Raw genomic sequence first — 15197 nt, 5'->3', positions numbered from 1 at the left:
TTGCACGCGAAATATTATAATTTTTTATGCCCATGACAAAACAAAAACATTTATACTTTATAACCACTGCAAGAGCTGTATGACAACCCTTTGTACTTTGAAAGGGCATTGTTTTAGTAGACAGCCTGCCCCTACTGCCTTCAACTGACAAACCTGACTGCAATCTGCTGTAGGGCACAAAAATTGAATACAGCCACAGCGAGTGAAATGGAGAAGGAGATGAGATGGATAAAGGTCAGAGAAAAAAAGAGAAATGAAGGATGAGTGAAGATAACGTGAAAGGTGGACAAAACAGGGCAAAGGGCTGCATTAGTACTGTACCTTTTAGATTGGGGAAGGGCCCAGTCCCAGCGGCCTTCTCCCTCAGGCCACCCTTGTTGGGTACAGACAGGTTGGAGAGGCTGAAGCTGGTGCCGTGGTTCTTGTATAGATTGCCTGCAGTGATTGTGAGAGAGTCGCTGATGACCGATGAAGTCTCGCAAAGAAACCAACATTTGACCATCCTATAGTATACCCATGATGATTTGCAGCCCAACGTCAACTTCCATTTCAATCTGTACATAGCTGGCAAATATTGTCAATTTCTGGTTGTAAACTGTACATTTCTGGTTGTCTTCCTGATTGAGAAGACCAGCAACTAGTATTGCCTGCTGGGTAACCCTTTCACATTCCCCCTTCAGTGTTCAAAGATCTCGTAGGACAGGATAGATGAACAGAAGGGCAAAAAAGCTCAGCTTTGGAGGACAAGGTGTAACTGTCACCTATCCAGCCCTTTCAGATCTGTGATTATCATACAACTGAAATAGACCCTGGTTGAGAAGACTCACTAGCAAAGGACATGAGGCCCCCAAAGCCATCGCTGCTGTTGTTGGAGATTGGAGAACTGTTGCGGGAGTCGCCCTCTCCGTCCGACTCTCCAGGCAGCTTTAGGCTGCTGGGCCTCAGGGGGCGTTGGGCTCTGTGGAGCAGAAAAGGTGTTAGAGGTCTGGGGGAGTGTCACGTTCTGTTAGCGTAGTTTTCTGACTGCTACACCAGAGGCATATCACAGATGCAGAATTCAGAAGCTGAGAGACTTAATTGGGTGTGTATGTTTAAGAGATGTACAGTGAGGGAAAAAAGTATTTGATCCCCTGCTGATTTTGTACGTTTGCCCACTGACAAAGACATGATCAGTCTATAATTTTTATGGTAGGTTTATTTGAACAGTGAGAGACAGAATAACAACAACAAAATCTAGAAAAACGCATATCAAAAATGTTATAAATTGATTTGCATTTTAATGAGGGAAATAAGTATTTGACCCCTCTGCAAAACATGACGTAGTACTTGGTGGCAAAACCCTTGTTGGCAATCACAGAGGTCAGACGTTTCTTGTAGTTGGCCACCAGGTTTGCATACATCTCAGGAGGGAGTTTGTCCCACTCCTCTTTGCAGATCTTCTCCAAGTCATTAAGGTTTCGAGGCTGACGTTTGGCAACTCGAACCTTCAGATCCCTCCACAGATTTTCTATGGGATTAAGGTCTGGAGACTGGCTAGGCCACTCCAGGACCTTAATGTGTTTCTTCTTGAGCCACTCCTTTGTTGCCTTGGCCATGTGTTTTGGGTCATTGTCATGCTGGAATACCCATCCATGACCCATTTTCAATGCCCTGGCTGAGGGAAGGAGGTTCTCACCCAAGCTTTGATGGTACATGGCCCCGTCCATCGTCCCTTTGACGCCGTGAAGTTGTCCTGTCCCCTTAGCAGAAAAACACCCCCAAAGCATAATGTTTCCACCTCCATGTTTGACGGTGGGGATGGTGTTCTTGGGGTCATAGGCAACACGGTGAGTTGAGTTGATGCCAAAGAGCTTGATTTTGGTCTCATCTGACCACAACACTTTCACCCAGTTCTCCTCTGAATCATTCAGATGTTCATTGGCAAACTTCAGACGGGCCTGTATATGTGCTTTCTTGAGCAGGGGGACCTTGCGGGCGCTGCAGGATTTCAGTCCTTCACGGCGTAGTGTGTTACCAATTGTTTTCTTGGTGACTATGTTCCCAGCTGCCTTGAGATCATTGACAAGATCCTCCTGTGTAGTTCTGGGCTGATTCCTCACCGTTCTCATGATCATTGCAACTCCACAAGGTGAGATCTTGTATGGAGCCCCAGGCCGAGGGAGATTGACAGTCTTTTGTGTTTCTTCCATTTGCGAATAATCGCACCAACTGTTGTCACCTTCTCACCAAGCTGCTTGGCGATGGTCTTGTAGCCCATTCCAGCCTTGTGTAGGTCTACAATCTTGTCCCTGACATCCTTGGAGAGCTCTTTGGTCTTGGCCATGGTGGAGAGTTTGGAATCTGATTGATTGATTGCTTCTGTGGACAGGTGTCTTTTATACAGGTAACAAACTGAGATTAGGAGCACTCCCTTTAAGAGTGTGCTCCTAATCTCAGCTCGTTACCTGTATAAAAGACCTGGGAGCCAGAAATCTTTCTGAATGAGAGGGGGTCAAATACTTATTTCCCTCATTAAAATGCAAATCAATTTATAAAATTTTTGACATGCGTTTTTCTGGATTTTGTTGTTGTTATTCTGTCTCTCATTGTTCAAATAAACCTACCATTAAAATTATAGACTGATCATTTCTTTGTCAGTGGCCAAACGTACAAAATCAGCAGGGGATCAAATACTTTTTTCCCTCACTGTATACATCACTTTTTTTTGTACGACGTTTTCAGAATGTGTGGTTTATGATGCTTGTTTGTGTGTACAATGTTATGGCGTAGGTGTGTTGTAACATACTTCTTGCCATTGAGGTTCTGGTTGAACCGGGGCGTGTACGTCTCCTCTTGGTCTTCTGCCTCAGTGTCCTCCTCAGCAGGGAAGCCATACTGAGGCTCAAAGTAGGGGTTGTCGTACTCGCCCTTCTTATTGGCTTGTCCCACCGGGTCGGCGTCTGGGGGAAGTCTGGAGAAGGGCGGCGCACCCAATCCCGGGACAGAGTTCTGTAGAGCTGCACTGGCCAACGCCTCCATTTCCACTGGTTCTGCCTGCTCCTGGACACAATTAACATCAATCAGTGGTCACTAATGGTTGATACTAAATACACAAGATTGCCACTTTATGAGGAGGAAGAAGAAAGGAAAATCTCAAGCAAAAATATAATTATTGCCATTATGTTCTCATGGTTAAGAGTTATGAACAAATTCAAACGTCAGTTGCCAAAAATGTCAGTTGCTAACTTGTGTTAACTGCATAATTTTATACTTGTGTAAAATGAGCAGTTCACTGACATTGTTGACTCCCTGGATGATTGTGCTTGGGCTGGAGCTGGCGGTTGTGCTGGAGCTCGAGCGGAGGGCTTGTCCATCAAGAGGTTCAGGAGCTCCGTCGCCCCCCTCGGGCAGTGCCTTCTCTTCGGGGAGGGGACCCTCTCCTCCCTTGAACTCCTGGAAGTCCTGGAACTCCACCTCGCTGGCGTCTCCCAGTGCAGCGTGGGTAGGGGGATCCAGGTCTACAACACCAGAAGACAGATATTAGTTGGTATTGATGACCAAAGGGTCACAAAACAAAATGTTTAGCTAGTGGCTGTTTCTGAAAGGAATTGGTCATTTTTTGGTTACCATTTGACAAGATAAACAATTGTCAGTTATTATAATACGGGGGAACTGACAGTTTTTTGTCATAACAATAAGTATGTGTAAGCTGGGTGGTTCTTGGGTTGCAATTACACAGGCAGCCCAATTAGTTTTTTTGTGTGTTTTTTTTGCAAATTGGTCAAATCAAATCAGCTCTTTTGCCAATAATTGGGCAACATATTAGAATTGGTTTCCTGTGTAAATGCAGCCCTGGTGAAATGGCACAGATACTTACTTGGCGTGTCCCCTTGGATGTCACATTTGATCATTTCGCTCACCAAGTCTCCAAGTGACGAGTAGGATGAGCTGGAGTCATCGTAGCCAGCCTCGCTGTCACTGCCACAGAGACAAAACAGAGTGGCATTACCCCGGACGCCATCTTGGTGACACCTTACACGTCTACAGAAGGCTAACTGAAAAAAGCTAAGTAAACCTTTATCTCAGACTCAAATTAACCTCAACTGATACATCATTTCTAGCAAGACTAGCAAGCTAACTATTGAGCTAACTAGCAAATATACTAGTTAATGTTTAGAGTTCGCCATCTAGTGGCTAATGTGTTGTCTATCTACATTCTATAGCCTACCATGCTGCTGCTTCTGCTGCAATGTCTCCGTCGGCCGCACTTGCACACACACAAACACACATGATGCACACATACACAGAGAACTCACAGATCAGACACTGGAAAGGACCTCCCTTCAGATCTAGTTTTTATATGCAGCTAAATGGCGCACTAACATGTTTTCAACATTGCAAAAGTGCTTTTAGACCTTTGACAGTACCTGGCACTGAAAAAAATCTTTAACTTAACATTTTGCCAATTATGTTATAGCAGTAGTATCAAAGAACCGTTATACCTTCCAACTGTGGAAGGGTCTGTGTTTTTTACCTGTCGTCTGTGGGGTCCGAGTCGTTGGCCTCATCCTCTAGGGGTCCGCTCATAGCCTCGGCCAGCTGGGAGCTGCCGTCATACACGCGGTAGAACACTGGCTGCAGCTGGTGGGCGTACCACTTGCCCTTGTCTCCGATCAAAGATGGGTCATACACGTCTGCAGAACACAGAGGTACGCTCAGAAACACAACAAAACCTTCAAACTGCCTGTATCGCTCATAGAAATATACCAGCGTGCACAAAACATTAGGAACACCTGTTCTTTCCATGACAGGCTGACCAGTTGAATCCAGGTGAAAGCTATGATCCCTTATTGATGTCACCTGTTAAATCCACTTCAAGTCAGTGTAGATGAAGGGAAGGATAAAGGTTAAAGAAGGATTTTTAAGCCTTGAGACAATTGAGACAATTGAGACATGGATTGTGTATGTGTGCCATTCAGAGAGTGAATGGGCAAGACAAAATATTTAAGTGCCTTTGAACGGGGTATGGTAGTAGGTGCCAGGCACACCGGTTTGTGTCAAGAACTGCAACGCTGCTGGATTTTCCACCACCCAAAGGACATCCAGCCAACTGTGGGGAGCATTTGAATCAACATGGGCCAGCATCCCTGTGGAACTCTTTGAATACCTTGTAGAGTCCATGCCCCGACGAATTGAGGCTGTTCTGAGGGCAAAAGGGGGTGCAACTCAATATTAGGAAGGTGTTCCTAATGTTTTGTACACTGAGTGTATATTCACATTTGACCTAAAGAAAGTGCATTAATTGATAGCATAAATCACTTTTTACTTATCCCTTTACACACGTGGAAATTGGCCTATATGGATAGGGATAAATTGAAATGTTTCTCACAGAAGAAATTGAAAAGCATATACGTAACAATGGTAGCAATTGAAAGAGAACAGTTTGGAGATAATTGGAAGATTATTAGACCAAAGGTGATTACACAACAGTTCACCTGACACAAGACTGAATCCAAACACTACACTGTTGATTTCATGTGCATTTTACATTTACTGTACTTTTGCCGCATTTGTAAATACTCTGGATACATTCAATAACATGATAAGACTATTCCTGGAAAATGTGGGGTGGGTGCAACATAACACAAAAAATGACATGGGTTTGAGTGAGAGGACACCTTTCTAAAGTTTGCACAGTTCCTAAGCAATTTCAATGCACTTTTATGACTCAAAAGAAGAGTCTTCAACTATAAAGGTACTTTTGAGCTCTCCTGCTGTGCCGTTGAGGAACTGTAGCAACAACACTTGTAGTCGTTTTGCTTGGAACACAACCCTGCAATTACACAATTACTGTTGCTGTTTACGCAATCCAAAAACGGTCCATTATAAATCGCAATCTGGGTCAGATGGTTCTATTGCCAACATGACTAGTTAAGTTATAAAATACAAATCTTACAGTGTTAGGCTTTCACAAGTCAATTCCGAGAAACAGATCATAATTTTGGTGGGCATAGAAAGGAGGCATTAGTGCATTCAGCTGCGTGTCCTGCGGCAAATTTTCTTCACAATAAACAAACATATGCTCATTCTGATCAGAACAACCCAGGGTATGACGCCATGTTATCTTGTAACTGTACATCAAACAGTGACCATAAACATTGACACCCTATATGAGTTTTATGATTTAGAAATGTGAAGTGCACATTTGGACTTGCTTTTATGACATCAAAGCGGTATTTATTATAATCCTCAACGTCACATCTTTCAAAATACATTGAGTGATCTTAATTTACAGCATTTCCCTCAGACAACCAAAAATGTGCTAAAGTTGCCTAATTACCAGGAGGGATGGGGGCAACTTCTAGTCGCACGGTGCTCAAGTTCAGAACGTCTGTCAGTCAAAACCCATACAGTGCTGTGAAGTGCAGAGCCAGAGCTTTAACGTCATGTACAGCATGTTACTGTACAGCCACTATGTTCCAATTTAGACAATTAGTGCACAAATCTGCCATTTTCAACCCGTATACAGGTACGAGTGTAAAGGGCTACACTTTACTTCACCCTATAAATATCCAAGCTAGCACAGTATGGTTCGGGTCTAAACAGAAATACACCAATTGTCAGTCAGTGCATGGTATATGCAGTACAGCAGGTGTGTAGGCTAGGGTAAGGGACTTACTGTTGTGGATCCTCTGAAAGGCCAGGTTGGTGGGGTTGAGGGCCCACTCGCCATAGTACTCCACGGCCTGGGTGTGCGACAGCTTCTCAGCGAAGCCTGAGCGGCGGGGCCGCGAAGCCAGGAAGGACGTGGCCTGAAATGCCACCACAGGCCGGGGGAAGAGGCGCAGCGTGCGTGTGTGCATCTGGAAACCCTGGAGCACGTTGGGGGAGTTGAAGAACCGAACCATGGCAACCCTGTTGGAGAAAGAAGGGAAGGTGAGTGTGTTAACGCTTCAATTAGTCATTAAATTCAAAAAGCTTTCTTGTTTATCAGATGTACATACGAGATACATTTGTATTTGATATGAGGCTCAAATGAAACATTGTTTCACATGACATTGTTGAGTCATATTCAATTCAGATTTTAGGAATTTCAAGTGGAAACGGGGGTCAATCCATAAATTGTGCATATGTAAATAGCCCTTCATATCTATAAAATATCTAAAATATTCACAGACTAAATCAAATGGAGGAGTGTATAGGTCCTGACTGGATTATTCTGCTAGGCTCAAAGTAAAAAAATGTAACCAACCTCACAAATTGCCTTGCATGGATAATATGAGATCTACTTAAAAGGGACAGAGAAACATTGTCAAGCCTTGCCTGGTGGCCACATCCACAGAGTCCACGTCGTTGCCGTAGATGAGGGGGTTGAACTCGGTGGAGGAGGGCGACGCCTTGTTCTGGCCGGGGGGGAGCAGAGGTAACTCCTGGCCCTCCTGGAACTTCTCCAGGTTCAGAATGGGCTGGGTGTTGAGACTCATGCTGGCCAGGGCCTGGAGCAGGTAGAGGTGACAAAGGTTTTAATCAACACACTGTCGTGGAGATGAGATGAGGGGTCACTCGGCCCCACTAGGGGGCACTCTCACCTCAGGCATCAGCTGAAGGGTAGTGCAACAGAATGGTCTCACTAGGACCAGTGTGGAACTGTCTGTTTGGGGTTCAAAACGGTGCAAGATACTAGTACAGGGGTTCGGAGACCTCAAAATTTGGTTAACCCTTTATTTGTTAATACTTTTTATTTTTGTATTTTATGTATTTTTTTATTGCTTTAATATTTTTTGTCTGTATGATATAAGTTCTCATTTGAGAATAATAATTAATAAAACAAGGACTAAGCTAAGAGGACTCACAATGTGATTATGTTATTAGCTGACAGGTGAGAGTGTGGGACAAAATGAAGAAGCCTGTTTCCCAGCAAATTAATCTGAGGAGTGCATGTTTTTGCAGATGCCTGAAATGGGAGCGTCATTTGGGAGAGGTTGAGGGAAGAAGTAACAGCAGAGGGAATTCACTAGCACTCTGGGATTGCTGCTGACTCATTCAGGGTTTTGCACAATGTTAGCACAGTGGATCGTTTGATGGCCAGGTCAGTCAGCAAAAATCTGCATATCCACTGTGTTTGCTTACAAGGACACTCACTGATGACAAGATAGATGTGCATACATTCAGGCATGCTCAAGCCAGAACTAAGCAGCCAGTGGTGGGTCTGCAAAAACGACCTATTACGAGATATCTCTCTATGCCACCAGTCTGTTACAACATCTCAACAATAGTGTATGACACTTGAGAAAACTGAAAAAATAACAAGCAACAACAACAAAAATATTTAAGTTTGGTGAGGAAGAATATCCGTGCAAGGAGCATGGCACATTCCGCAGAAGGAGAAATTAGAAACCTTATTGTCAGAGGAGAAGATCTGCTTTTGGGTGATCACGGTCAACCTAACCAGACACTAGGGAAGGGGAGGAGGACAAGAGAGATGCCAGGAAGAGGATCACATGAAAAGGCTGAGCTGACCAATTGCTGAGCAGAATTGAAACCACACATGACAAAAAGGGTCAAGATAGGAGGCTATGTGTCCAATTCCCTTGAAATGGATTCCTTTCCTAATCTCCTCTCAATCCTGACTACTAAACTGCTGAAAGGACAGGATGCTTGAAAGCAACGTGGGAACCTTGACTAGCCAATAAGTGGGCTAGTGGGGAGATGTAGATGCCTCCATGTTGCTTTCACATTCAGCCCTTTCAGCTAAGTGAAAGGTGCAGTTTCAGAGAATTGGGACATAGCCAGAGAACAAGAGAGAGAGAGAGAGAGAGAGAGAGAATGAAGTAGAGAGGACGAGAGAGAAGAGGAGGTGCAAGAGAGGAAGAAAAACAAACACATTTACAGAGATCAAACCATGACAGAGACAAGTGAGAGAGAGAGAGACACACAAACACACACAAAACAACACACAAAAAGGAACAGTAATGCACCACACCACACCCAACACAAGTTAGCCACTGAAGAGACGATCGATGGTTACCAACTGGGAGGATAACCAGTGGCTACGATGGAGAGGTGATACTGAGACACAGAAGGGAGCAGATCTCTTGACAATAACGAAAAATAATGTAAAATACTTTTGGCTTTTTGTTTACACTGTCCGTACACCCCCCAACTCAAATTCTCCCATCTCTTAACCTGTTAGATGCTGACATACACTGAGTGTACAAAACATTACAAACACCTGCTCTTTCCATGACAGACTGGCCAGGTGAATCCAGGTGAAAACTATGATCCCTTATTGATGTCACTTATTAAATCCACTTCAAATCAGTGTAGATGAAGGGGAGGAGACAGGGTAAAGAAGGTTCTTTAAGCATTGAGACAATTGAGAAATGGATTGTGCATGTGTGCCAATCAGAGGGTAAATGGGCAAGATAAAATATTTAAGTGCCTTTGAACGGGGTATGGTAGTAGGTGCCAGGCGCACAGGTTTGAGTGTGTCAAGAACTGCAACGCTTCTGGGTTTTTCACGAATGGTCCACCACCCAAAAGATATCCAGCCAACTTGACACAACTGTGGGAAGCATTGGAGTCAACATGGCCCAGCATCCCTGTGGAACACTTTCGACACCTTGTAGAGTCCATGCCCCGATGAATTGAGGCTGTTCTGAGGGCAAAAGGGGGTGCAACTCAATATTAGGAAGGTGTACCTAATGTTTTGTACACTCAGTGTATACTAACCCATTCTCTGTGCAGGACTGCAAGGACCTACCAGCTACCACTTGTTTGTTACTTTTTTGGAGAGCTGAGGACTGCTTTAACCCTTAAAACAATAGAACCTATGAAAACTCACCTTTACCCATATCTTTTCACTCAAATGGCTTGTTACCACAACAGATTTTTGGCTCTGCCAACACACAGGTCTATCTTAATCAATCGCATGCACACTCTGGGATAGGGCCAAGTGTATCACACACAAATACTGCACTGGTTCTGATTCAAAGCATATCAACAACTATGATATGCAGGGATTTTCAACATGATGAGGTATGATTGGGGATTCAAATTGGGGTTACTAGGTTTGGATTTGGTGACGAGTTGAGATGCATTTTAATGTTGATGATGAATTACGCCTAGCATGTTCAAATGTGGTGGATGTATATGTTTTGTTGTTCTTGTCATTTAACTTTTCTTCATAAAGCGTCTTGTGCTTAATATGCACTATAAAAATCAAATAAATTCAAAACTTAGATGATGACAATGTTGGGTAGGAATAGTTAATGGCAAAATGTACTAATGATAGCTTGATGTCAAGATGGTGGGTGGGGGTTACTAGATGTTCACTGATAATTCAAGGTGGTAAACTGTGATGTGGTACTACAGCGGAATTTTTGATTGGCATTTCACAACATGAGAAAGAGGTTTATGAATCAGAATCAGCTTCTAATCTACGTATTGTTATTTGAGGTTCTGGGCTTAGAGGATTTGGATAGTTATACTGCTACAGCTGTTACTGAGGTCCCAGGGAGTAAGACCTAGTATCTGCTTTCACCTCCAAGAGCTAGCGCATGCAAAGAAAAGACAGAAAAAAAAAAAAAAACACTTTTTTCATTAGGACATTACAATGCTTAACTCAACAATGCTCCCACACTATATACATAGTTAGTACATACAACACGGCAAGAGGACAAGGACACTGATGTGCCTGGCGCAATTCATCAAACCTCTCTTGAAACATATCTAAAGCTGATAGAAGGTGTTCACTTGAAAACAAATAGTTAATAACACATACGGTAATATTGCTGGTTTGTTTATGTAATAAAGCAATACAAGAGGTAGAAATAAACGGAGTTTAACTGTTGGCAGTGCTAACATACATGCTTAGTGAACAACAACTGAAAATAGTGCTATCGGGTATGTTGCGACAGGCTATATTTACCTGTTTCAGGTGTTTCTTGAGTTCTGTGGATTCTGGCTCGGGAAGAGGGGGTAGGTGCTCTGCATTGGTGGGTGCTTTGACCTGTGGAGCAACAAAGCATGCTTAAATTGTAAAATTGTAGCAAAACAACCATGTACACTTCACACTCACAAGAGCACACAAATACCCCTTCAAATGATGAAAGCATACATCAGTCACCATTTTTTTTTTGGTAATTTAGCAAACGCTCTTATCCAGAGCGACTTACAGTTAGTGAGTGCATACATTTTTCATACTGGCCCCCCGTGAGAATCGAACCCACAACCCTGGCGTTGCAAGCGCCATGCTCTACCAACTGAGCTACAGGAGGCTATATGAGACGGAAGGTGTTTTCCCCTAGAAAGACAGACTGGGATGTGGGTGGGTGTTTTAGCACTGAAAACACTGACGCTCTCTCTGTCTCATAGAGTGGGAGGACTTTTATGTTGAAGTCAGTTTCTGCACAAGTCTGAAATGAGGATGACAAGAGATAGGTTTTTTCCTCCTGCATAAAGTCGATATCTAGCCTAACACAATATCTGTCACAATGAGAGAACTGAACCCCAAAAGGGATTTAGCAGTGAAAATAAAGACATCTCAAGCAAGTGTCTAGACTATGTCTCCCAATCAGAGAGAATGCTGTATGGAACTCAAATGGAGTAGGGAACAGCATTGATCAGCAGATGAATAGCATAGATCTGCAGACGAATAGCATAGATCTGCGAAGGAATAGCATAGATATGCGAAGGAATAGCATAGATCAGCGAAAGAATAGCATAGATCTGTGAAGGAATAGCATAGATCTGCAGAGACCGTGGCAGGGACGCTGAAGCGCACCTCCATTTTGGGGCACTTACCTTGTTACAGTCCAGGTCCACGAGCCACACGTCGTCAGGCATTTTGAAATCTGATTTGTAGAGGAAGAAGCTGGCAGGCACACCTATGATGTAAGGGGTGGGGGCGAGGAGAAGCTACAAAAGGAGAATGATGTCACAATCAGACAAAATCAAACCAGCACACAAGCAAGAACAGCTCCAATAGGAGGAGCTAGAACTTCACTAGGCATGGATTCAACTCCCAGGTAAAACTCCCAACATAATACAGGGACTAATCTCTTCTTCTACAACTACAATCACAAATGCCCTGACAATGGCCAATAACATTTGCTAAATGAATCAAATAAAAAATAGTGAAACTTTCAAAGGCAATCAATTAGGGTGCAGGAATTCCTTATATATATATATATATATATATATATATATTATTTTTTTTAAGTGTGTAGAAGTGCATCCCTTTAAAAGAAATCCATCCACAACCTCTGGTTCCAGCCCTCTATTTGTTATCCTAATAGTACTACAACTACCAGTACTGCAGTCATTGGTTTGATTGACATACCTGTTCAGCGGAGGCCATGCAGGTGGGCAGTAGGGGAATGACCGGGAACATGTACTCCAGGGGGTAGATCATGGCTACAAACGCCATGACACTCATGGTCAGGGCATTGTAGTCCCGCGACTGGAGGACTACCTGGAAGACACAAATCAAAACAAAAAATTTGAAGTGCATTTAAACATCTCAATTGTAAGTGGACAATAAATACATTAGAAGACTGTTAGGCACATGCCGTTTATTCCATACAAGATAGATTAAATTACATTCAATTACTTCACCATCCTAGAAAGTATCTTAAGATTTCTTCATTTTTCTCCCAAAGAGTTTTATTCCTTCACAATAACAGATGTAGCATTGACTAGTTGTGTGGTTGTTTCAACAGCCACATACACCCCAAAATATGGTGCTGTTTTCAGTGTACAACAGGGGCATGTTTCCAAGCTTGAACAGCGAAACAAGGTCCTTCAAGGGTAACCTGACACATTGTCCTTACAGTAAAAGGGAAGGGGGTAGACTAGAGTGTAGTCACTGCAGGTGTTCAGACAGGGGACTGAATAAGGGAGCGTGATGATTAGAGTGGTGACTTTAACCCAAGGAGGGCTACAGCAGTGACTGTATGAGTGGGTGGGTGGGTTAAGAACCGTGACTGGATGAGAGTTGGGTTTAAAATAAGTTTACAGCACAGGATGTTAGTTTAGGAGTATAGAGTAGTATACTATATATCCCTCAAACTCAACTCTGGACCTCGAAGCAAGTTCCACACTAATCAGGCACTGATTTAGATCTGGGACACAAGGTGGGTGCAATTAACTATCAGGTAGAACAGAAAAAATAGCAGGCTCCGGACCTGGTAGGGAGTTGAATATCCCTGCTATATATAAAAATCAGTGTTTGGGTAGTGTGGGACTTGGTCTTCAATAATCCAGTGAGATTGTGAACAAAACTTTTGAGTTGGCCATTTGATTAAATATCAAGAGTTGGACATATAGTAGGGGTGAGAACGTTTAAACGATATTGGGTTCCTTAACGTTAAGAAAAAACCCTAACGGGAAACGTTTTTTATTTATTTATTTCACAAAAATGTAATCACAGTGCAGCTGGCTTGCCTAATATTTCTCTTCGCTAATGATGCGAGTGTGTGTTCAGTCTTCAGTCTGTTGTGTGTACAATATCCTAGCCTATTCATTGATGATAGGCCCTGCTTTACTGAAGTTGCGCGACATTACAAGCCAAGAAAATACAAAATACAGCATTCCATAGCTTTGATTGCCGATAGATAGGCCTAGTGCACGGTTCTGACTCAGTCTGCCTGGTAGCCGACCTGCCTATATGGTGTCCCTCCCCTCTCTTTCCGTCCCTCGCTAGCTACAATAGTTATGAAAGATGCGAGTGTTTGTGTCCTCGGAAATATGCCAACTAATCAGTCTCCTTCGTTCCAACGATACTGGATTTTAGGAGTCGATTCCTAGATGAAAATGTGTTTTCTTTCTACTAAATGTCTCAGTAAGTCACGGTATTTAACAAACTTTAAAGTAATTTTTTAGGAGAGAGTGGTTTGTGCGCAGGCAGGCTGCACACAGGCAGCTCGAGATTATTTGATTGACAGTTCTAGTCGCCTAGTGATGGACGTTAGTCCCGTTTAAAAAACTGCATTACTTTACAGAGCAGTAAAATGCCCGTTCAGTGGTGCTTCGAAACTACCTTCAGCGAAGGTAGTGTCGCCATTCAAAAATCCCTAGTGTACCCTTACAGACAAACAAATATGCTGTAGCCGAGGCGCTTTCAAGGGTATTTGACTGCGGTAGATCCGGGTTTCCGTTGGGAAAATTTGGCGCCGGACAAGTGACCGTGAAGATAGAAATGTGAACACTAAATGCATCAGGCTTAGGCGTCAACTGTATGATATTTAAATGTAAAAATATATACACTACCAGTCAAAAATGTGGACACACCTACTAATTCAAGGGTTTTTCTTTAGTTTTACTATTTTTTACATTGTATAATAATAGTGAAGACATCAAAACAATGTTATTATGTAGTAACCAAAAAAGTGAGATTTGAGTAGACACCCTTCAAAGTAGACACCCTTTGCCTTGATGACAGCTTTGCACACTATTGGCATTCTCTCAACCAGCTTCATGAGGTAGTCACCTGGAATGCATTTCAATGCCTTCTTAAAAGTTAATTTGTAGAATTTCTTTCCTTCTTTATGCGTTTGAGCCAATCAGTTGTGTTGTGACAAATTAGGGGGGTATACAGAAGATAACCCTATTTGGTAAAAGACCAAGTCCATATTATGGCAACAACAGCTCAAATAATCAAAGAGAAACGACAGTCCATCATTAATTACTTTAAGACATGAAGGTCAGTCAATACGGAACATTAAGAACTTTGAAAGTTTCTTCAAGTGCAGTTGCAAAAATCATCAAGCGCTATGATGAAACTGGCTCTCACGAGGACCGCCACAGGAATGGAAGACCCAGAGTTACCAAATTTGAGATTTTTGGTTCCAACCGCCGTGTCTTTGTGAGACGCGCTGTGGGTGAACGGATGATCTCTGCATGTGTAGTTCCCACCGTAAAGCATGGAGGAGGAGGTGTTATGGTGTGGGGGTGCTTTGCTGGTGACACTGTCAGTGATTTATTTAGAATTCAAGGCACACTTAACCACATGGCTACCACAGCATTCTGCAGCGATATGCCATCCCATCTGGTTTGGGCTTAGTGGGACTATCATTTGTTTTTCAACAGGACTATGACCCAACACACCTCCAGGCTGTGTAAGGGCTATTTGACCAAGAAGGAGAGTGATGGAGTGCTGCATCAGATGACCTGGCCTCCACAATCCCCCGAACTCAACCCAATTGATATGGTTTGGG

The 15197-nt window shown here is 43.1% G+C and overlaps 1 protein-coding gene across 42 annotated transcripts in view; it reads right to left on the bottom strand.

Moving 5' to 3' along the window:
* LOC121573296 (MAP kinase-activating death domain protein-like) overlaps nucleotides 1–15197 on the bottom strand; it is an 89097-nt gene that overhangs the window by 35399 nt on the left and 38501 nt on the right. For 22 of the 42 annotated variants that reach the window (XM_045225295.1, XM_045225299.1, XM_045225312.1 and 19 more), the window contains exons 5-17: nucleotides 12323–12454; nucleotides 11785–11898; nucleotides 10910–10990; nucleotides 8378–8434; nucleotides 7303–7475; nucleotides 6659–6894; nucleotides 4514–4673; nucleotides 4208–4246; nucleotides 3857–3960; nucleotides 3277–3497; nucleotides 2786–3039; nucleotides 828–958; nucleotides 322–435 (exon numbers count right to left, since the gene is read on the bottom strand). In XM_045225295.1, the coding sequence (XP_045081230.1) occupies nucleotides 322–435; nucleotides 828–958; nucleotides 2786–3039; nucleotides 3277–3497; nucleotides 3857–3960; nucleotides 4208–4246; nucleotides 4514–4673; nucleotides 6659–6894; nucleotides 7303–7475; nucleotides 8378–8434; nucleotides 10910–10990; nucleotides 11785–11898; nucleotides 12323–12454 (1816 nt within the window). Of the gene's footprint in view, nucleotides 1–321; nucleotides 436–827; nucleotides 959–2785; nucleotides 3040–3276; nucleotides 3498–3856; nucleotides 3961–4207; nucleotides 4247–4513; nucleotides 4674–6658; nucleotides 6895–7302; nucleotides 7476–8377; nucleotides 8435–10522; nucleotides 10532–10909; nucleotides 10991–11784; nucleotides 11899–12322; nucleotides 12455–15197 lie in introns of all 42 variants that reach the window. The other 20 variants (XM_045225317.1, XM_045225332.1, XM_045225336.1 and 17 more) reach the window with 7 other exon arrangements.

The sequence above is a fragment of the Coregonus clupeaformis genome, chromosome 15 (genome assembly GCF_020615455.1).
Source record: "Coregonus clupeaformis isolate EN_2021a chromosome 15, ASM2061545v1, whole genome shotgun sequence".
In the NCBI taxonomy this organism is placed as follows: Eukaryota; Metazoa; Chordata; class Actinopteri; order Salmoniformes; family Salmonidae; genus Coregonus; species Coregonus clupeaformis.
Note: the sequence above shows the minus strand (reverse complement) of the source record. Positions and strands in the feature narration are given on the sequence as shown.